Source organism: Nematolebias whitei, chromosome 1 (assembly GCF_014905685.2).
Source record: "Nematolebias whitei isolate Nwh7 chromosome 1, NemWhi1, whole genome shotgun sequence".
NCBI lineage: Eukaryota > Metazoa > Chordata > Actinopteri > Cyprinodontiformes > Rivulidae > Nematolebias > Nematolebias whitei.
This window is the reverse complement of record NC_056498.1, coordinates 62,450,197-62,472,551: the sequence shown is the minus strand read 5'-3', so window position 1 is coordinate 62,472,551 and position 22,355 is coordinate 62,450,197. Positions and strand designations below refer to the sequence as shown.

The following is a 22,355-nucleotide window of genomic DNA, read 5'->3' as shown; positions in this document are numbered from 1 at the left end:
TATATGTATATATATTGGACTTGTTTGTTGTAAAAACTAATTCAAGGAACACTGAAGCATCACTTAAAGTTTGCACAGAATATCTGCTGAAAACTTGTTATGTAAATTTTAGGACCTTTTATTTTGACAGCATCATCAATCTAAATTCCAACTGATTAGTTGATGTTCCTCTTGGCAAAGATCCATGTATTGGTGGGTTATTGTTTATAAGAAAGGAGGAATAGTCGCTGAAGTATTTTGATATTTAGAGAGGAGTTGTATTTCTTCTCTTGAACTGGTCTTTAAAAAAATGAAGTAATAACAAAGCCAACATAAATGTGGATGTGTCAGGCTTTAGCTGAAGTAAAGCCAAGGTCCAGTTAATAGGGTTTATAGATCCAGTTCAGATTTCTTTATCAGGAGATGATGTTGGGGGATTAGAGCAATCAGAACCATAAACATCTGATTCTCGGTGTGGTCACTTTCAGCCATGTCAGATACACAGTTACTCACAACAGAGCTGAGAGACAGCCAGAGAGGACAGAGGAAGCTCTCTACAAACCCACAGTGAGCGTCGGTGGCCTCATGAACTCTGTGTAGTCTTGCCAAGGAGTTGATTACAGGAAGATTCCAGCATGTAAATCGTGCAGCTTCACCACAGTGTGCATCATGTTACCAGACACCACGCTGCCCTAAGCTGGCTTTCCCAACATGCCCCCAAAAACGCAGCACGGGAGGATTTGCTCAGAATTACCGCCAACGTGACACAAATCCAGTCTTTATTGCTAGCGGAGCGTTTAGAATATTTTAATTTTAGCTAAAATGTGAATGTATATTTTTGGAATGTTGCTATTTGTTCGTGTTTTAGCCTTTGCAAGTTTAATTGAAGCACATTTTTCTTAATAAGCACATACCTTCTGATGTGTCGTCCATTTTTAATGAGCCACACGGAGCTTTTCAAAATGATTACTGGCCGCTTGGCTTATCAGATTTGGTTTGGAGGCTGCTAATGGCACGATAAGGCACATTACAGCGATAATAAGTATTTAATGAAGGTAAATGTGGGGAAGCTTGAGGCACAGAAGACTGATCCTTTTTTAAACAGTGCATAAAAGATGAACTTTAAACATACAGAGAAGATATTAAACGGTCCAGGGGTCCAAAAATTGTTGCTTGTTATTTGAGGAAGAAGCTATGCTGGATATCACAACTTTGAAGAACGTGTGGACTTTCAACTGTTTAAAGTTCTTAAATCCTCTTCATCTTCTCTTCTGTCTTCATGAAGCCTGTTCAGTACTTGGCAGACAAAATTAAAAATGACTGTTTTCCATGATTTCCTTTGGAACAATGTTTAAAAAGCCAACATTGTGCTTTAGGAGTTTTAAAGCTCTTTATTGCCTTTTTTATGGCCTTTTTCACTTCCCTCCTCTATTTTTTAAATCATATTCACACACACATACTGAGATCATTGTGCCTGATGTAAATGTGGCTATACAGCTGTAAAAGATGGGTGTTCCCACTGCCCCTTTGCCAACGCTTGGGGTGGGGCTCTCTGTGTCCATCTGTTCAAGCTCTGAAGAGAGAAATAAACATGGTTTACAATATTTCCACAAACATGTGCAAGCAAATAATTATTTCCTCTGCACAGATTCAACTCATGGTAAATGCCAAATAATTTTAAAGACACATGCATAATCTCCAATAATAGTAATAATAATAATGATAACAATAATGTAAGCGAATTCTAAGGATTTCATGATTATACTTCAATTTCCTGCACAGCAAAATAAAGGTTCAACACAGCTAAAAACAAAACAATACAACAAAAAAAAGTTGTGTGATTCAATGCAAATTCAGTTCTCAACACCCCCCCCCCCCCCCCCAAAAAAAAAAAAAAAAAAAAAAAAACATTTTTGTGTTTGACATGTCTGTTGTGTTTTGCTCTTTTCTCAGGGGACTTTTTGCGAGCCACTACACTGAGACACATTACAGGGAGGATGGAAGTGCGGTCACCGGTGCTCACAACTTCACGGTACGGTGGCACTCGAGTTCTTGTGGTCACCTCAAGTTGACATGCAGCTGTGCTTTGTAGTCTCGCTGTATAAAAAAATGCTGAAGAAGACAGATGCTTTTTAAATTGAGCTACATTTTAGCATATAAATAGACTTACAAATAAACTGAGCACAAAATGTAAAGAAACGTGTGTTGTGGTTGATTATTTAATTGCTGTAATAATGCTTCTTTGTAATAAGTCTTATATGTTTAAAAAGCCTGTTTTTCCCCTGAAATGGTGCTAAATTTGTTAGAAAAATTCATTTGTAGGTTAGCCCTACACTAGGACTTAGTTAATTTGTAGGTTAGGCAACAACGTTGAGTAATGTATGTGAGTTGTACCCTGTGGATGTGGACGTGCATGCTATGCTCAACCTTGTTGTTTGTCATAAGTAAAGGAATGTGGTTTTGTTGATCACTCTAGAATGAACAGCATATCCTAGCTGATCCCACAGGTGCTCAATGGGTTTGAGGTCAAGACTGAAGGCAATCCATTCTATTCTCTCTGATCCCAAATTCTTGAGGTAGTCTCTGATGAAACCTGCTTTGTGGAGACAGATGCTATCATCTTGGAGGATAGGGTTCAGTCCCACACTGTAGAAATATGGGACTGCCACTGGTTGCTCACAGATGCAGGTCATCAGGTACTAATATCAATACAAAAGTCAATAGCAGAATAAGCTGTTTGGCAATGGCAGAGAAAATTTGTTTTTTTAATGAGAGCAATTCACTCAACTTTGCTGCTCAACTCAAGTGCATTACTCTAACAATTTAAGGGGAAATGAGCAGAATTACCAACGTCAATAAGATTTATTGCCAAGTTTTATTACAACTAAGAAATAGTCAACCATAAACAAGTTTCCTAACGTTTTGTGCTATGCTTATCTTTTTTAATGCACTGTTTGTTTGGAACCCCCACAAGCCTAGTGGCTGTTGCTGATCAGTACATCCATCCCTTGACCTATTTGATGATAAGCTGTGTTTTGTCTCCATGTTTTACAGCCAGAATTGCCATCAGGATTTGTCATAAAATCCTCTGTTACCTCTGAAGGCTTGTTTTGTTGTGCCTTATAGCAAGGCATAAACAGCAAAGAGTTTGCTACCGATATAAAAGCTAATGTTTTCTTTTACTTTTTCAATTTAAATGTCTAGTGCTTGTCAAGTTTACTCATCACAGTACTTGACTGATTGAAATCAGTTGAAATCTCTCTGAAAACATTTGTTTTTTCTTTATCGCCATCTTCTACTGCTTATCTGTAGTCGAGTAGTGGAGGCAACAGGTCCAGGACATGACAGCCCCACAACATCCATAGCCTTCAGCATCTCTAGGTGAATTTCATCCATCCTTGGTGCCCTGTCACTGAGGAGCTTTTTGACTACCTCGGCAACCTCTGCCATGGTAATGGTCTTGTCTTACCCAAGTGCTCAGACTCTGCCTCCTCAAAGGTGGGCATGGTGAGTGGATTAAGGAGATCCTCAAAGTGCTCCTTCCACCGTTTAACAGTATCCTCAGTCTGGATCAGCAGTTCCACATCCAAACCAAGCACAGCCTGGGATAGGGTCCACTTTCCTTTTCTGAGTTGCCAAAAAGTTTGCCAGAACTTCCTCGAGGCCGACTGAAAGTCCTTCTCCATGGACTCCCCGAGTTCCTCCCATGCCCAAGTTTTTGCATGCTCTACCACCAAAGCCACATGTCCTTTTTTCACACGTCCTTCCCCTAGATATGTGAAAAACTCTCCTGGAGCTGTGAATTGAAAGTGGTTGAAAGACTGAGGGCTCCACCAGTTCACCCTCACTATGTGTTTGGGTTTATCAGTTCTGTTTGGCAGACAGGCCCCCAGCCACCAGATCCAACTCACCACAAGGTGGTGATCAGTTGACAGCTCTGCCCCTCTTTTCACCCGAGTGTCCAAGACATAGGAACGAAGGTCCGATGAAACAATTACAAAATTGATAATTAACCTTTGGCCTAAGGTGGCCTGATACCAAATACACATGAACCACCCTATGCTCAAACATGGCGTTCATTATGGACAACCCATGCCTAGCGCAAAAGTCCAATAAATGAACACCATTTGGGTTCAGATCAGGGAGGCTGTTCCTCTCAATCACCCCCTTCCAACTGAATCTGTCATTGTCCACATGGGCATTGAAATCACCCAGCAGAACAAGGGAATCCCCAGATGGCACCCCTTCCAGGACACCATCCAGAGACTCCAGAAGGTCTGGGTAATCTGAACTGATGTTTGTTGCATAAGCACAAACAACAATCAGAACCTTCCCTCCTGCAGCCCAAGCCACAGAGAAGCAATCCTCTCATTCATTGAGGAAAACTCCAACAACGAGGCATTCAAATGAGGACTTGTGAGTATCCCCACACTTGCCCATTGTCTCTCTCCCTGGGCAACTCTGAAGTAAGACAGAGTCCAGCCCTTCTCCAGGTGTTGGGTTCCAGAGCCCAAGCTGTGCATAGAGGTGAGCCCAACTGTATGGGGCGGCTGGGACTGAGTGGTTAGAGCAGTCATCCTCCAATGCGAGAGTTGGGGATTCGAATCCACCAGCAGTCACATGCTGAAGTGTCCCTGGGCAAGACACTGAACCCTTTGTTGCCTCTGATGTGTGTCCCATCAGTGTATGAATGTGATCGAAAGCACTGGTTAGTCTCTTTAGAATGATTTGTTCAATTAGCTTTGTAGAGATCTAGTATAGTGCTGTATGAATGGGTAAATGAGGACACAGATTGTAGTGTAAAGCACTTTGAGTATCTTGAAATAAGATAGAAAGGCGCTATATAAGTACAGTTCATTTATATCTACATAGTTGGTACAGCTCAACCTCACACACAATCTCTGGCTCAGTGCCCGCCAGTGAGGTGATGTTCCACATCCGTAGAACTAGTCTACACCACCAGGAATCAGCATGGTCATTGGACAGGAACCCTCCCTCACCTGTCTCCTGGCATGAACAGCACCCAACAACAACAATTTTTTGTTCACTTCAAGTTTTACCTCACTTGACACCAGATTGTCATTTTTAAAGCCTAATCTGAAGCTGAGAAATGTTTCTTTGGTATCACAGAAACCTGTGATTTATGACAGACAGAAGGTTTTAAGAACAGTTGATTTTCTGATGCTCTTTTATACCTCAGTTTGACTGGCAATCATCGTGTTAAATTGAACAGCTGTGAGGATATTTTTACAGCTCAGAGGAGCAGTTTGGTAATTTAACATTGACTGACAATTCAGCTCCTCACAAAGTTTTTAGACAGATTTCCACATACGGTCTCTCTCATCCTTAATTTTGTGGAGGATGTTGCAAACATCTGGTTGTCAAATAGACTCCCGGTATTGTCTCAGATAGGCAACATGAAGCTGTGCAGCTTTAGTATCTGCTGTCACTGAACTCAGCAGTCTGCCATGTGTTAAATCAGGGATCAGTAGAAATAAAAAAATTATAAATTAACTCCCTAAATGAGGGGAATGAGAATGGAAGGAGAAAATGGTTAATTTTCAAAATTTAATGTCCTTTCTACTCTTTTTAAATCTATATCAGATTATCAAGGTCTGTGGATTTGAGGTATTTAAAATAATACATTTATCTACCACATCGTCTTCCTTGAACCACCTTGCTTTGCTTTATACACACCCAAGATGATTTAAAAACAAACCCTTTAGTCCTGAATTTATAAAGGTATAAAACAGTCAAGAGGAGGGTCAGGAGTCTGTTTTTCTCTTTCACCTCTTGAAAAACATTCCCTACTGCTGGCTGATGTTTTCCTTTGTGAAAGGTGAGTTAATCTAGGTCAAGCTGAGCAGAGTTGCTCTATATTTATACCACTGTCATCCAATTCTGCTTCCACCTGGCTCACTAACCTGCCCTGAACTTGTCAAACAGAAGCGTTTCCTCATGAAATTCAGTATTTGGGATGAGAAATGGTCAGCGTACTTGCTGGTGACAGTTAATTTAGGAGCTGCTAGGCAATAAATGGAGGTCTGCATCTCTCTTTAATGACAGTAATTTCTTCTCTCTCCTTATACTCAGACAACACTATATTTTCTTCATCTGAGGATCCTTAAATATCTCCTCCCCCCACCACCACCCCTTTACCAGAACCCTCTGATGGAAAGATGAAGGATAAGCTATAACCATATTACTGTCACCTCACATGCATGTCATTTTTCTTGCTTCTCCCATTGCATTAATTTTAAATGGCCTGTTTGTAAAGAGATGGGGGCATGGGTGGGGAGGGGGACTGCCCTTCAGAGCATGCTAATTGAAATAAACACGAACTGGGCAGCAACTGTGCAATTATAAAGTGTCTGGTCCTCACTTGCTCTTTTGAAGTCAAGTAGGAGCTACTGTATTGCTGCAAGAAATGTGACAGCTTAGTGTCTTGAGATCGGTCTCAAGACCACTTTTTGATGGTCTGAGTCTCGTCTCGGACTCGACCACATTTGGTCTCGGTCTTGTCAGTCTCAGACATTGAGGACTCGGGATTTTATTTCAAGACCAGTCAAGACACAACTGTGGAAACATCATTAAATTGCCAGAAAATTGTCCAGTTCATTTGCTAACATCCTTGTTTTTATTGGATGCAAAACATACTAGTTCAAATCCAAGTGATAACGTGACTCATTGCTAAACACATGTTTTTGCTACCGCTGTCACGCCCACCCCCTTTCACTCGCACACGCCACATTGCCAATTGGACTGTTGTCATTCTGATTTTGCTGGGAACTCTGGGAAGATTTTTCTTTGATTGTTGCGTTTTGCCACATATTGTTAAATTACCTTGGCTTGGACTGATGTGCGTTCAAACAGTAAATATACTGTACCAATAAATCAGTTGGGTGGATTTTTGTGTGATGTGGCGGTTTTAACAGATTTTTGGGCTGGAAAATCTCGACTATCTGGCAACACTAGTCACTCCAAGAAAGTGAGAATTGATTGAGAAGATGTCTGCCATATCATCAGTTATAAAATTTGGCTATTTAAGTCACAAAGAATATAATTGTAACTAATATTCATTTATGTAACTTTTTAGGTGTATATCTACTACTTTATTGAAACCACTATGCAACTATATGGTTGTTCATGGTCTTGAGTTTGGACTTATGAAGATTGTTTTGCCACTGCAGTTTTTTAAGACTCGGCATGTGATGAAACTGCTTCCATTTTAACAGTTGTGTAATTTTATTGTTGAATCACATGAGGTAAGGCCACTGAATGTCTGATTTCTTTGTTATGTAGCTTTGAAAATGTATAAAAGCTGATATATTCATTCAAAAGCAAACTTAAAGTTGCAGTATGTAACTTTTATATTTTTTGAGGTCTTATCTCACCCTCCCTCAATCTTGGTCTCGACTTGGTCTTGGACCCTGAAAATTTTGGTCTTGTCTTGGTCTTGGTACACTCTGGTCTTGATCTTGACTTGGTCTTGGGTTAGGTGGTCTTGACTACAACACTATGACAGCTTTTGTTGTTTTTTTACATTTCAAATCGTGATTATAAAGTCTAACTTTGGTCTTAAGTGATTTTTTTTTATCCTCATATGAACAATCTCTTTTAGATGAACTGTTATTACCACGGGGAAGTGCAGGAGCATCCAGGCTCTGATGTCACCCTGAGTGTCTGCTCGGGCCTTCGGTGAGTAATACAAGAATCATTTTGTATTCAAGCTGCCCTTTAAGTGCTATTTGCCACTGCAGAGTTTAAATTTGCTTGAGTCACTCAGAAAAGCAGCCCGTCGTCTTTAAGCCCCGTAAGAGTTCTGTCAGTAAGTTGGTGTGCGATTTGCTGAAACTTGAGAAAATGTCAAACAGACGTCTCTGTTCATACAGGCTTTTAGTACGGTAGCTATTATTCTGCTTTCATTTTAGCTGCAATTGGCATCTGAATGTTGTTAATGACTGAACACATTTTGGACATTGTTGAGTGGGTATTAGTCAAACTGTAAGATTAACAGCTTCATCTTTTAATTAAATATATAATCAGCAAAGAAGCAGACTGGGTTTAGTTTGCTATGATAAGCCTTGTGTCATCACAATAGCTGCTAATGCCATAGAACATTTTACTTGTCTCTAGGAGGTTTATCCTTGATCTAAGATGGAAGATAAACACGTCTTAATGCACATAAAGAATCTTAATGCCACTGAGCAGATTTGTGCTCATTACAAAGCTTTTATCTTGCAATCAATCTAGAGTTTGAACAGCAACCACCTGTGGCTTGATCAAAACATGTTTTGGAGTTGCACTTGGTCTCAATATGGGTGAGCTCACAGACTAAAGCCTGCCTCTGTCGATCCATCAGAAAGAACCACGCTCGATCAATTTCTGCATTGGACTAACCGCAGCATGCTTTGAAGTTTTGTTTTCTTACTTCCTCTGCAGAGGCTTCATTGCACTCGAAAACAAGACATTTATCATTGAGCCTGTGTCTGGACGCCACACTGGGGCCCACTTCATCTACCGGGTGGAAGAGCTCAAGCTGGCAACTGGCGCTTGCGGCCATGGCTTCAACCTGTCTTCTGTTGCACCTGAAAACCACATCAGAAGCCCCTTTCAGTCTTTCCACACAAGGGTGAGCTGATAAGTGTTGTTTTTGCAAAGCAGAGACGATAAATATGACTACGAAATTCCAATTTATCTTCTTTTTTTTTAAACTTTTATTCATTATAAAATACATCTGAGCAGAAATATAATAGTTGCTTGGTTTACACCAAGTTGAACAGCTTTAGCTTGGGATTTATTTGACACTCATTTTATTTGTGTTAAGAGCCCAGAGTTAAAGGCCGGTGCAGAAGGTTTGGCTGATCATTTGCATGGAGCAGGTGCAGCATCCATCTGTCACTATTACCAAAAATTTAAAGCTCGGTTTGAGGCAGGAAGTGAATTTAATTCATAAAATAAACCTAATGGCTGCAAAGTAATACAATAAATGAACAATCAAATCTGAGTTTTGAAAGGAGAAGTTGCTCTGCATTAATATATGGGATTTTAGAAAAAAAGGATCATGGCTTATAATAAAAAGCTTTTGGGTACTTTGCTGCATTGCTAGCTAAAGTATTAACAAAGCAACAAACATTAAAGAAAATAACAGAGTTTTAAACACACCAACGTCCGAGGAGTTACAGACACTGGAGAATCAGAATGGGGTAGAGGCGGTAAATTATAATTTTTTATTATTTTGAAGCTTTATTTTGGTGGTGTGCACTTAAGTCTTGCACATTTTCCAACATAGTTAGCACAACGTAACTGCACTTGAAGTGACCACCTCCACCTTCATTTTGGGGGCCTGAACGCCTTTTGTATTGAAAAACCTGTGTTTGAATGATGTAGAAGTTAGATGTTTTACTGTGCATTTGTGTATGTGCGTGTGTGTGTGTGTGTGTGTGTGTCCTTGTTTATGCTACTTTGTGAGGCCCATTTTTCCAACTTATACTACATTGTGGGGACCAACTGCTCCTTATGGGGCCCAAAGCCCGGGCCCCATAAGAAGAAGTCCCGTTGGTGGGTTAGGGGCTAGGTTTAGGACTAAGGTGTGAATTGAGGATGTGTTAGGTTTAGGGTTAGGTATGTACTGGTAATGGTTAGGTTATGGATTAAGGTCATGGTTAGGCTATAGAAATGAATGAAAAATGAATGGAAGTCAATGCAAAGGCCCCACAAAGATAGCAAAACAAACCTGTGTGTGTGTGTGTGTGTGTGTAGTTACAATTTGGAGACCAATTTTACAAAAAATGCTACATTGTGGGGACCAGCGTTTCCTTGTGGGGACCAAAGCCTGGTCAAGACTCATTGTGGGGGTTAGGGGTTAGGTTTAGGACAAAGGTGTGAATTGCCCATGGGTTAGGGTTAGGCATGTACTTGTAATGGTTAGGTTTAGGGTAAGGGTCAGGATTAGGCTATAGTCCAGAATTAAATTCAAAATCTTACTTCTAACCTACAAAGTTCTCAACAACCTAGCTCCTTCTTATATTTGAGATCTTGTTGTTCCATATTTTCCTAACAGAGCACGTCGCTCTCAGACTGCAGGCTTACTCGTGGTCCCTAGAGTTTCCAAAAGCAGAATGGGAGAAAGATCTTTCAGTTATCAGGCTCCTCTCTTGTGGAACCAACTTCCAGTTTCTGTCCGTGAGGCTGACACATTGTCCAGTTTTAAGACTGGACTTAAGAATTTCCTTTTTGATAAATCCTATAGTTAGGGTCAGCTTGTTGTGCTGTCTTAAGCTTAGACTACCGGAGGACAAATTTACGTCATTCCCTTAAATGATTTGTTAAAACTGAATAGTTTTCATTTGATACTATTTCTATCTTAACATGTGATTCTTGACCTGCCATTGTGTATCTGTTCCTCCCAAACCCAGCCGGTCGAAGCAGATGGCCGCTTGTCCTGAGTCTGGTTCTGCTAAAGGTTTCTTCCTCATGAGGGAGTTTTTCCTTTCCACGGTCGCCTTCATGCTTGCTCAAGATGAGAGTTCTGCGATGGAGTTAAACTCAAAGCAGTCTGCTCCTCAGATAAATAATGTTAAATTGTTATTTTTAAATATGAATATTTCTGTTAACTTATTTTATATATGAATGTTTCTGTTCAGTGCCCTGAGATAACTTCTGTTGTGACTTGGTGCTGTATAGATAAACCGAGTCGAATAGAACTGAATAGAAAATGAGTGGAAGTCAATGCAAAGTACAATTACAAGAGTGCGTGTGTACGTGTGTGTGTGTGTGTGTGTGTGTGAGAGTGTGTAGAGTATCCCTCTAATCTGGAACAATTATGTGTTATTTTTGTTTTCTCAGCATAAAAGACATATTCAGAAGACAACTAAATACGTTGAGCTGATTATTGTTGCAGACAACAGAGAGGTAACGCACCTGTTCAGCCTCCCATCACACATTTGTCCACCTGCCACAGTGCACTGAAAACACAGCAACCCTTTGAGCTTGCCTTAATTTTATAAATGGGAAAAAATGCAGGGTAAGCTGCAGTAAGTGCAGAGCAGGTCCCGATGGAGCTGCTGAATGTGGCGAGTGTGCACAAACCTGTTGCAGCAGCATTTTTTTTTCAAGTTGTTTATTTTTAACTGAAAGTTTTATTTTCAGACCTCCAGCAGTTCAGACAGGAAACAGGAAAAATCCACGCGGATACAAAAGTGTCCCCTGTAAGCACTAACAAGCTTATTGTGGGGTTTCCTCTCGACAGTTCTCCGCTAATGCTGTCGACCTGAATAGAAGAACAGGAAACAGAAATGTTTGAATAAAAGACATGTCAAATTAGTTGTTAAGTTCTGATATGAAGTGGAGAATCAGCTCAGGTGGATGCACTGCAGGGTGGAAACAGACAATATGATTTAGCTTCAGTTTACTCCCTGAGCTTCGATTCCTGTCCTCCCTGCCATTAAAGCTTCTCCCGGTGATTGTGCTATTCTACTTACTAACACCGGGAGATTTTTCTAGATCCAGATGGTCACAGCTTGACGACACAGAAAAAAACATATTGCCTGCCAATATTTTAGGCAGTCACACCAAATGCCTGCGTTTGCGTGTGTGCTGCTGTGGCACTTCATGGTTTTTACATCGGAAAATGATGGTCTCACTTATGTCGTCATGAAACACCTGCTACTCACGCATTTCTGCTTCCATTCGTTCCTCTTCTAACGTGCAGTTTTCTTGTTTTGTCTTCCTAGTTTCAGAAACAAGGAAAGGACTTGGAGAAAGTGAAACAGAGACTAGCGGAAATAGCCAATTATGTGGACAAGGTAAAACATCCTCGCTAATGTGAGACCAGGATAAATCACTTTTTAAAAATAGAAATCATGCTGCCAGTAGAGATTAATGGGATGACTGTGTGATATATTAATTTTTCCTTGAAAGCAGCTGCCTAAGACCTTAACCAGGGCTGTGGATTTGTAGCTAGAACACACAGTCGGCAGATGAGTTTATTTTAGGCGAGCATGGATATAGAGATGGAAAATCATGCCTTGATCATGTTAAAACAGGAGGAGAGATTTAGTTAAAGGGGATGTTTCAGGGCTGGTGAAAGAAGTAGTAATGTATTTCAGTGAAATGAGTACTCATGGTGAATTTGTACGTTTGTTTGAAGAATGCATTCAAAATCATTTTGATCCTTCGATTTGTCTAAACGCCATCTTTTAATCTTCAGTTTTACAGGGCCCTGAACATCAGGGTGGCTCTGGTGGGTCTGGAGGTGTGGAGTGACTCTGATAAATGCCCCATCACTCAGGATCCCTTCACCACTCTGCACGAGTTCCTAGACTGGAGGAAAGTGAAACTACTGCCTCAGAAACCTCACGACAACGCTCAGCTCATAAGGTGAACATTTCATTTGACAGCTGAGGCCACGGAAACCTCTGGGCATTGTCTTTTTTTTTTTTTACTTTCTCATGAACCAAACATCCACAAAAGTCTGTCAGTGACGGCACCACAACTATAAAAAATATTCTGCCTTGAGCAAAAGTGGAAAAAAATGTAGTTTATCCTTCTCACTGGTTAGAGTGGGAATTTCTAAATGAGCGCACACAGTACCAGTTCTGCAGCATTCAAAGCATATGAACAAAGAAATAGCGGAGAAAATTAAAAATGTGCAGAAATAAATGGATATGTCATAAAAAGAACTGCAAGTTCAGTATTTTGGTAGCAGAAAGGATGATGGTTAATAAAAACAATAACTTTTTTTAAAATTTCTTTTATGCATTGCTAAGCATTGAAGGACTAAAATTGTCATAACTAAAAATAATTACAAACAAATGAATTAATAATAAATATTATGCTATGGCAATAATTAATTTTCATTAAATTTTATTACTTTAATAAAAAGGCCCAGTATTCTTTGAAAGGACACATATAAATATCTGCCTTTCATGCCAGAGATTTAAATTAAGATTTAAAATATGAAAGAAATGGTGAAGTTTTAACCTTTTTTTGGCCAAATCTTGAAAATACTTTGATTGCACACTTTATTGTTTAATCTTTTAGCACTTGACATAAATCAGTAAGGATGCCTCTCGGCTGTTTAAACTTCAGTCCTGAGCTTGATATTTGTCAAATCAACAGAGTTAAAGTCATTTTTGTGTTTGTCAAGGTTGACTTGCTGTGGCAGCCATCTTGAGTTGGGTTGTCTCCAAAGGTTTAATTGTAGGAGTACATCCATATTTTTTCCTGACTGTTTCATTCAAATCTGTCCAGTGGTTCATGATTTTTTTTGCTAACATTACAAACGCACACATGCACACATGCACTTACATCATCATCTGCATTTCAGCCGCATCTGATGATGAATTTATTTTTTGTCATTAGTTTATTCTTCTTAATTTGCCATTTACTTTTTAATTTAGTTGCTGTTTTTTTTTTCTTCTTTTCTGTTTCAAGTTATGCGTTTTGTACCTTTTTATAATTATTTTCAAACATGGATTTATTCAGGCATTTGTTATTGGACAATTGTTATATTATATTTGTTTGTTTGTTTTGAAACGTTTTTCACATTTAGAGAATTTTTAAAGATGTCAAATGGATTTGTGGGGGGGGGGGGGGGGGGGGGGGGGGTGAAAGTAATTATGTAGCACTGTACATCATAAAAAAGGTCACTTTAGGTGAGCTATGTCTGCGGAAAGAAAATGTGTGTAACTGCTTTTGAAATATTTATAATTTAGTGCATCTGCTCTTCCCTCCAAGTCACCCCAGTAAATCCAAAACTATTGTTTATTCAGGTGAATCCATTGTTTGATAAAGTTTATGTTTTCATGTCATTATGTATGCTGCAGAAATCTAAATTGCAATTTTAGCTCTGCTGCCTAATATAGAAGGAAGATGATGCTATTGAAATATTTGCAAAGTCAGCTACAATTATTCACATATTTTAAGTCAAAAGCCACAACTTGCAGTAATATTTTCACCCTTTCATTACTGTAACAATTTAAGTGCATACTCCTGTCTTTTGCAGTGGGGTTTACTTCCAGGGCACCACTATTGGCATGGCCCCCATTATGAGTATGTGCACTGTGGAGCAGTCTGGAGGTATTGTCATGGTGAGTATGAAACCCTGTCCTTGCTCCCAATAAAGCCTCCTCCCTCCTTTTCTTCCCTGCAGCCTGATTGTATCAGTAAAGACATTGTCCAGATTCAGCAAGCTAACACAATCCAGACGTGACTTAAAAGAACAAGGTGTTCATTACTTGCTGAAAAGTTGCTTACAGAGAGCTCTGCAAGGGCATATTGCATAATAACATAATGGTGTTTGTGCTGGCACACTTTTCACTAGACCACAAACACACACACACACACACACAAACACACACACACAACAATACATGGAAGTATATGTACAGAGATATTGGCCTGCAAAGACTGTTCCAGGCCATGCAAAGTCTTGAAGTGGATGAAAGCTGTCCATGACAGGTTTAGCATGTACAATGTGACCTACATGTCATTTCTAGCCAGCCAAATGCGACGGCACAGTCCACCTTTTCAAAGCGGCCAGATTGTGTGAATTTTCAAACAATATTGATTAAAACTGCGGACCAGAGACTTCTGGTTTGTTGGCAGCAAGGCACTGAAGAAATTTACCCCAAAATTGCAGTTTACTAAATACATTTGAACTAAGTACATCAACTACAGAGACATCTGCTGAATATATCACCATCTGAACATCCATCCATCATCTATAGCCACTTCTTCCTTTTCACTGGAATAAAGGTAAACTTCCTTTTTGGTATGTTTCATATATTTGAATTTAAGATACATTTATTACACACACACACACTTCGCAGGTAGGATGTTTCTGATGCAATTGTCAGTTTTTAGTTTTCTTGTATTATACAAACATGCAGTTTTTCAACATTGCTCCACACGTGGACTGAAGTTTTTGAGTTTATTTTGTTGTATTTTTCTGTTAGCAGGTGCTATCTTCTGCTCTTTATTTTTTATCTGTAAATTCATATAGGAAATGTTCAAAACATCTATTCATCGTTTGCTATTTTTAAGCATACTTGGAAATTTTTTACAATTGCCACATCCTCGTGCGAGTTCACTCGCTGTGGCGACCCCAAAGCATACTTCTTTATTTTTTGTGTTCAAGAAATCTTTAAACAAAAATTTAGCTGATGGCAGCATAGCTGTCAAGAAAGATGGACACACACATTTAAACACACTTCTCACCAGCGTGAGGGACAAGCGGCTATTCCAAAATCATTCCTGCAACATAAACATTTCATGACAGTCTCTTTCGACAGGGAATCCGTGACATTTTCACTCGTAAAATGTGCGAGATTACTTGTGTCAAAACTGGATGCAAAGTGGGCACTTGTGTAAATCAAAAGCCACCACTTCTGAACACACTGTCATTTACATTTTTATGAGAAGTGATAAGTTGTTTACCCCTGGTTCTTACAGAGCACACACTTGAATCGAAATGTGTTTTTTTTTTTATATACAACTGTACATCCTCCCTTGTACAGAATTACCACACCTAATGAATTTGCTTCTGGTTCTCGGGATCTGTGCCAGTTCACAAAGCGGTTATCAGCCCAGTCCCGTTATGCCTCAGCCCAGATGTGCATGCCCCCATTAATAGATTTGTTTTCTGCTGGCTGTTGCTGTGATGAGGCTTTTCCAGATGTTTATCTTCCCCATTACTTCCACCGAGCAGATGGTCTGGATCAAGATAAAAGGGCCACTAAAGGAGTAAGAGGGCAGTCATAGAAGATGATCTATTTCTCAAACCATACTGGACCATGTGTTCTACCGCAAATCTTAGATTTGGTCATTTATCTCTTCCACGTGAATAGAAATTATATCAGACAGACAATCAAAACCATACTCGATCTTAGCCAGCACATCTTTCTTTTCACCATCCCAAAAGCAAAAACAGCATTGCAGCCACACATTTTTTTCCAATTTTTATTTATGCTTAGTTATAATTACTCAGAAATAAAATGAACACACTACACTGATAAACATAGCAGAAGCAGCAGAGAGGTTTCCCATCCTTCCTGCTACAAGGCAGGGTGCAGCTCCCATGACGCTGCTCTTTAATCAGAACAGGAAGTGGCTCATCTTGTTCTCAACTTTGACTGATGACCTTGCTCTCAAAGGATATGTGTGATTTTCTCATGTTCGTACCAAAGAACCGCAGTACTATAAAATACACAGTAAAAAAAAAAAATGTTCTTGGTCTGAAAAAATAGATTTTCCTCAAATTTTTTTCCTAAAAACTTTTTAAAATCCATTTTAACCGTCCAACATTGCGTTTTTGGATCGTTAAGAGCAGCTAAGCTGAGAAGCTAAGCTACAAGCTAAGCTAACAGGCCGACCTCGGGAAAAAACCTCTGTCTTGTCGAAGCTCCAAAATTCACAATCGAAAACCATGCCTTTGTGTAAAAAGTTGTTTTTCTCTGCAAAAAGAAGCTGAGAACTTGTTTACTGATTTTTTTCTTAAAAGCGTTGTGTGAAAAAAGATATGCTAAAGAGTTCAAACCACACAGAGCGTCCGCCATTTTGAGAACCGAAGCAGACAGCCCATGTCACGTCAAGGGGCCTCCCTCCCATGTTTCTTAAAGAGACACGCTGCTCGTTCCCTCACTATCCATCCTTTGATTCAAACAGTCTTTACTGCTATCCGGTGGTCGATAAAAGGTACTACATGCAAAACAAATTAAACATTTCTTCTTAAATTTGACAATAATGACTAATTATTGTCAAATTTCAAACAATATTATCGTTGATCGCAATAATTTCTGAGACAATTAATCGCCCAGCAAAATTTGTTATGGTGACCGGCCTAACTCAAAGTCCCAGTTACACACCGAATTAGCAAAAGTATAAAGTATATTAAAAAAAAAAACATTATACAAGGATTTAAGATATAAATTAAAGAATATAATGTACAAAGTAGTATAATGGGGTGTATTAAACAGCAGCCTGAACATAATTCAGTTATGACTGCCTGCTGCTGGTGATGCCCTTGTGCAATTTTAGTCTAAAAAGTCTAAAAAAAAAGGGCATATATATTTTATTATGTTCTTAAATTTATTTCTTGAAAATTGCTGCTAGTCTTTAAAACGAATTAGGAAAATTACATTTTATTAGTCAGCTTACCAGGTTTGGATATTTCCAACTAGTAAAGAGAAAAGTTCATATTAGACTAGATGTTTAATTAGCAGTAAGATGTTTTGTTTTTTAAACCTTTGATAGCTCAATGACATGATTAGAGTCTTGAGTTGTCTTCTGTAGATTTTTTTTTCATATTTCCAGATTCTTGTTGGTGCACCAACAGTGATTTAATATTTCATTTACCACTCCTCATCCCAGCCTCCCTGTCTGTAAAAACTAGTTAAAATCCAAAATTCCACTCCTGTGTTGTCATTATCCGTCTCTATCTGCCAGGTGAAGGGCACTTGTCTTGCTTATCAGTGCAGACGTACCACAATGGGTTTATGCAGCTTTCTGCAGTAGCCGTCTCCAACGGCAGTGTTTGATTGGGTCTGTAGGGGGAGTGGAATGGCAGATGAATTTAGATCTCCATGAAAAGAATAAGTAATATAGCAGGGATGAGACACAAGTGATGCCCTTTAACTAGAGCTCTATTTCGATCTTGGTATGTTCATATGCATATGAATTTAGTTTCCACAACTGCTCATAATTAATGTTTGGTGACGTCTTTGTCCAGGATCACTCTGAGAACCCGCTGGGTGCAGCCGTGACTTTAGCACATGAGCTGGGACATAACTTTGGCATGAATCACGACACTCCAGAGCGAGGCTGTGGGTGCAGGATGACTGTTGATCGGGGAGGCTGCATCATGACCCCATCCACCGGGTGAGTCTGGAGATGTTTTCTATTCACAAATAAGAGGTGGCCAACATGTGCCAAACAGCAAGAGTGGGTAAAGAAAAATGATTAGATTAGAAACAGAAAAATGTTACTGGAAATGCAGTGTTAAAACATAAAAGACAACAGCCACGGAAAAGGACAAATTATTGAAACAGCTGGCAAAAACAAACAAAAAAAACAATATTCTAAATTTTATCAAAACATAAAAGAACTAAAAACCCAAAATCATATTTTGGAAAACCTTTTTAGGATTGTATTTTATTTATTTATTTAATTTTTACAAAAGAGAATGAGTGCACATCATTTCACTTATATATATATATATATATATGTTTTATTATTATTTGGTGTCTTTTTTTTCATTTTTGTGTCTAATGAACTGGTTGGTCTTTAAAACTTAATACCGTTACAGCAGTTATTTCAGCATTTTACTGCTAAGTAGGCCTTACAATCATCATTTTAACCAATTTTATTTTTTTAATTTGCATAATTTTTGTCTCATTTTGTAGGAAATTCCAAAAAAAAAATCAACAAAAAAAAATGAGCACATAGGGTAATGAAATGTTTTAAAATCACTAATGTTTATGTAAATTCTAATTGATTACTTATTTTGCATCAGAAAGGGTAAAAAACACATTGTAGTCCACTCTTTACCCAGATTGCATCCAATTTATCTGTGAACAATGCTTTGTTGTTCCTGTGTTTAAGTATAACAGAGGGATTAAATCCATACACAAAAACACACACTTTGGACTGAGATTAAAGTAGCAGCTGTGACATTCTACTCGTGTTGCCTGAGTCTTTGAGATAACAGAGCTGCTCCAAGGGATGGACTCTGTGACGGTTAGTAAACAGCTTGCACATAATGTGAACCCAGAGTGCAATACCAGATTTCACCTTTGGTATTATGCCAGTCATGTCTGCCTCCTGGAGGGTCCTACAATGCACAGAGGAATGTGGTTTGGGTGAATTCCACAAAACTGGAAAATAAACCACACACACACACACAAAAAAAAAAAGAAAAAAAAACAGAAATACACTGTAATTGGTATTATTTTTAGTCTTGCATCTCTGAGATGAGGCATTAAATCATTCACACATTGTATGCACAAATGGGGATTTGTGCAGTTTAAGAAAAAAAAGCAGGCAAAGCTGCCAGATCTTACACGCTCTCACATGTGCTCTTACAGCTTTTAACTACATTCAGCTAAGATTTTTACCATTAAATAGGTCTATAGATTTTCTTTCCCTCAGTAGCTAATTGAAAATGCATTAGTAAGAGATCTTCTAATTGCCAGTGCAAACAATGGCAACAATTTAAGCAAAAAGAATTGTTGGACAGGAGCCTGAATGAAAAACAAAATACTGAAAGAGAAGAAGCTGCTGAATAAATTGGTTGGAGATTATCTAGAATTGCATCGACAATATTAAAACTTGTAACACAGGCAGACATTTGTTCATGATTTAATTTGCTGGCTCTAATTGTGATTATTATTAAGAAGTGTGACTTACCAGATGTTGACTGCTCATCTGCCATTGCCTGTGCATTTAACAGAGCCTTGTTTCCCCTTACGATGTCCATCTGTCATTGTTCCTTTTTGCTAGACGAGAGAGAGAGAGAGAGAGAGAGAGAGAGAGAGAGATCTTGTCTTTTTGGAAATATAAAATCCACATATTCAAAGAAAACAATGACCTCTTGCTAGATATTCCTTTTCCTGTTTAAATGCTTATTTTATACAGAATGATGACCAGTTGTAGTTTACTGACCTTAAGACTATGCTTTAAATCAGGCCTACTGTGTGAATTTTATTGAATTGTCAGTTTGGGTGGTGGATAGTGTGTGTGTGAGCTATTAGTCGTATTTATCTTTCACTTAAAATTGATTTCTCTTGATTTTTAACTTGAGTCTTCAAAATACAAACCAATGATTTGATGACTCAAGTGGTAATGGCCATTGGTTTGTATAAAAAAAATTTAAAAAAACACCGTCAGTTTGCTGTTCTTCAAGGGCCTAATCTTTGCTCGACAGTAATGGTTTTAATTTTGAGAACAAGTCTCAGAAGTCAAATATCTCTTCATCCAAAAAAACCAAAACAAAGCAAAACAACAAAAAAATGTAGAAACGTTTCATCTCTCATCCGAGAGACTTCCTCAGTCTGAGGTGGAGACCTGGATTATTGAGCATGCATCAGGATATCTCTTTATCGTATTGGATTCTCAATTAAAATTTGAAAAGCATGATGTTAAGCAAAGTGCTAAACCATTTGTACACGCAACTGTTTTTAGCAAGGAATTATGTGAAAAATCACACCTGCAGAGCTTTAATTGATCTCTGACTGGCATCATTTTAGATTAAAACTGCTTTATAATCATGAGTGACTTCCTTGTTTTCTTATATATTCTACAAGTCACGTTGGTAACAAAAAGGCCCATCTGAAATAAGCACAGTAAATTAGCTTCAGCTATAAATTCTATAGTACTTAACACATCCATTTTCAAAACAATAATAAAAATGCACACTACGTTAAAAATGACCTTAGGGTGCAAAAATGTACCTCTTAGGGTACAACCATAAAAATGTACCATTGATCAACATAGCAAGGCTGGAGAGAAAAAAAAACGTGTACCTGTACATTGAACACAATATGAAACACTAGCACTGCTAAATTTGTTCAGCGGTACTATTTCAACAACTTACGACAATTTTGATAGATCTGTAACACAAACAAGGGTATGCAGAATGCGCTGACAATTTCATTCTCTAATTGGTAACAATGTACTGTATCCTAGTAATATTGAATTCTTTCCAATGAAATGGAATAATTCAATGTCTATTTTCAGCACTTTCCGTTTTATAATAATAAGATTAGACTTGATAACATCTGAGAAGATGCATCGTGACCTTTTCTTTTCCAACTATCTTCATTGTTTCTTAATAACAGATATGAGATAAATCCATGCGTGACAATGCTCTGACATTTTGTGGGCAGTTTATTGTTGATGCACCAACACAGAATATCAATAGTTCTGTGTTTGTTACATTTTATTCTAATTGTACATTCACTATTCCCTGTTTCAGTCTGCTTGATTGCATTAGTGAAAAATATCATTGACTTTTGGCCATGCTCAGTTGTACACATTAAAGAAATGTGTATTGTTTTGTAAATTCCTACCTGTAAAATCTTAGGCTTTTCATTCTAAACCATCATTGATCCTGTCTGTTGACTTTCTTGGTAGCATTGTTTGAAACTGCTTTTATCCAGGTTTTTATAATAAATTCACAGTTTGACATATTTTTCTTCCAGTCTATAAAGTAAACTCCTTTTTTAAGCTGCATACCTTATGCTGATATGAGAGTGCTATTGATTTCCTTTAGCTGCTGATCAAATATTAATATTGACAAAACATGTTTGAAAATGTTTATTGTTAAAAATAAAATATTTGTATATAGCTACCAGTCCTTTGAATACATTGTGCACTAGGTCTGTGATTTAACATGATTATTATACCTAAACCCAGAGTAAGCAAACCGACAATGAAAGGACTCCATTCAATAGGTACAATGATAAGTGCTTTATTTACAAGTGATGTGGTTCACGGGACACTGGCAGGAGAAAAACAAAGGTGAATATTTTGGTCCACAGGTGTATTTGAGTTGTAAATGAATCAAGGTGTGGTAATCTTACTTTGGTATTGCAAATCACAAGCTTGGAGAGAATATGAAGGATTCTGGGGTGCCCAGCAAACCACAGTGGAGGTGTGGAGGCGGGTCAGTACTGGTGGTGGGAGAGTGTCAGGACAGACTCAGAGCCTGCTTTGTCTCACTAGTTGTAGATCCTTGATGAGGAACATGGGTTATCAGAAGCAGTTTTACCAGTAGAATGGACCAGAAGAATGCTAGGGAAACAGGTCTCATGGATGGTGAACCGGGGAACCAGAAGCTGAAGAGCACAAGGAAACCCAAGGTAAGTATTATCTCAGACTAGGCTAGTCTTGCTAAGGCTGTTCCACAATACTGAATGGCATGAAATGTTCCAGTAATGAGAAACTGCAATACAGGGTCTTCAAAACGGGGTCTTGTCAGGCAGAATCAGGAACAGCTGGTGGTCATTAATGCCATTCTGCCACTTAGGAAGCTGCAAAGTGTGATTAGTTAACAGAAAAATATCAATCCTCACAGTAACCCCTTCATAAGAATCGGCAGGAAGGCAAAGTGGACTCTGTGTAACAGGCCTGACCTGAGAGACGTGGAACATGGGGTGGATCCTCACAGAGGTGGGTAGTTTGAGTCTTGCTGCTGATGGGTTGATGATTCTTTCCACAGGGAATGGACTGATGATTCTGGGGGCGAGCTTTTTAGGTGTACAATAGTCCCTCGTTTATCGCAGAGAATCCGTACCCTGAAGACCCGTGATAAGTGAAAACCCGCAAAGTAGGAATAGTAGTACAAGTCGTAAGTAGTAGTTCATTTTAATATATAT

The 22,355-nt window shown here is 38.7% G+C and overlaps 1 protein-coding gene across 1 annotated transcript in view; it reads left to right on the top strand.

Annotated features, from left to right (window-relative positions):
- Positions 1-22,355, top strand: part of adam12b (ADAM metallopeptidase domain 12b) — a 112,719-nt gene that overhangs the window by 51,267 nt on the left and 39,097 nt on the right. The window contains exons 4-12 of the mRNA XM_037697631.1: positions 1,933-2,011; positions 7,601-7,677; positions 8,422-8,611; positions 10,828-10,893; positions 11,715-11,786; positions 12,191-12,360; positions 13,988-14,072; positions 17,711-17,859; positions 21,737-21,839. Coding sequence (XP_037553559.1) covers positions 1,933-2,011; positions 7,601-7,677; positions 8,422-8,611; positions 10,828-10,893; positions 11,715-11,786; positions 12,191-12,360; positions 13,988-14,072; positions 17,711-17,859; positions 21,737-21,839 — 991 coding nt within the window. The remainder of the gene's footprint in view (positions 1-1,932; positions 2,012-7,600; positions 7,678-8,421; positions 8,612-10,827; positions 10,894-11,714; positions 11,787-12,190; positions 12,361-13,987; positions 14,073-17,710; positions 17,860-21,736; positions 21,840-22,355) is intronic.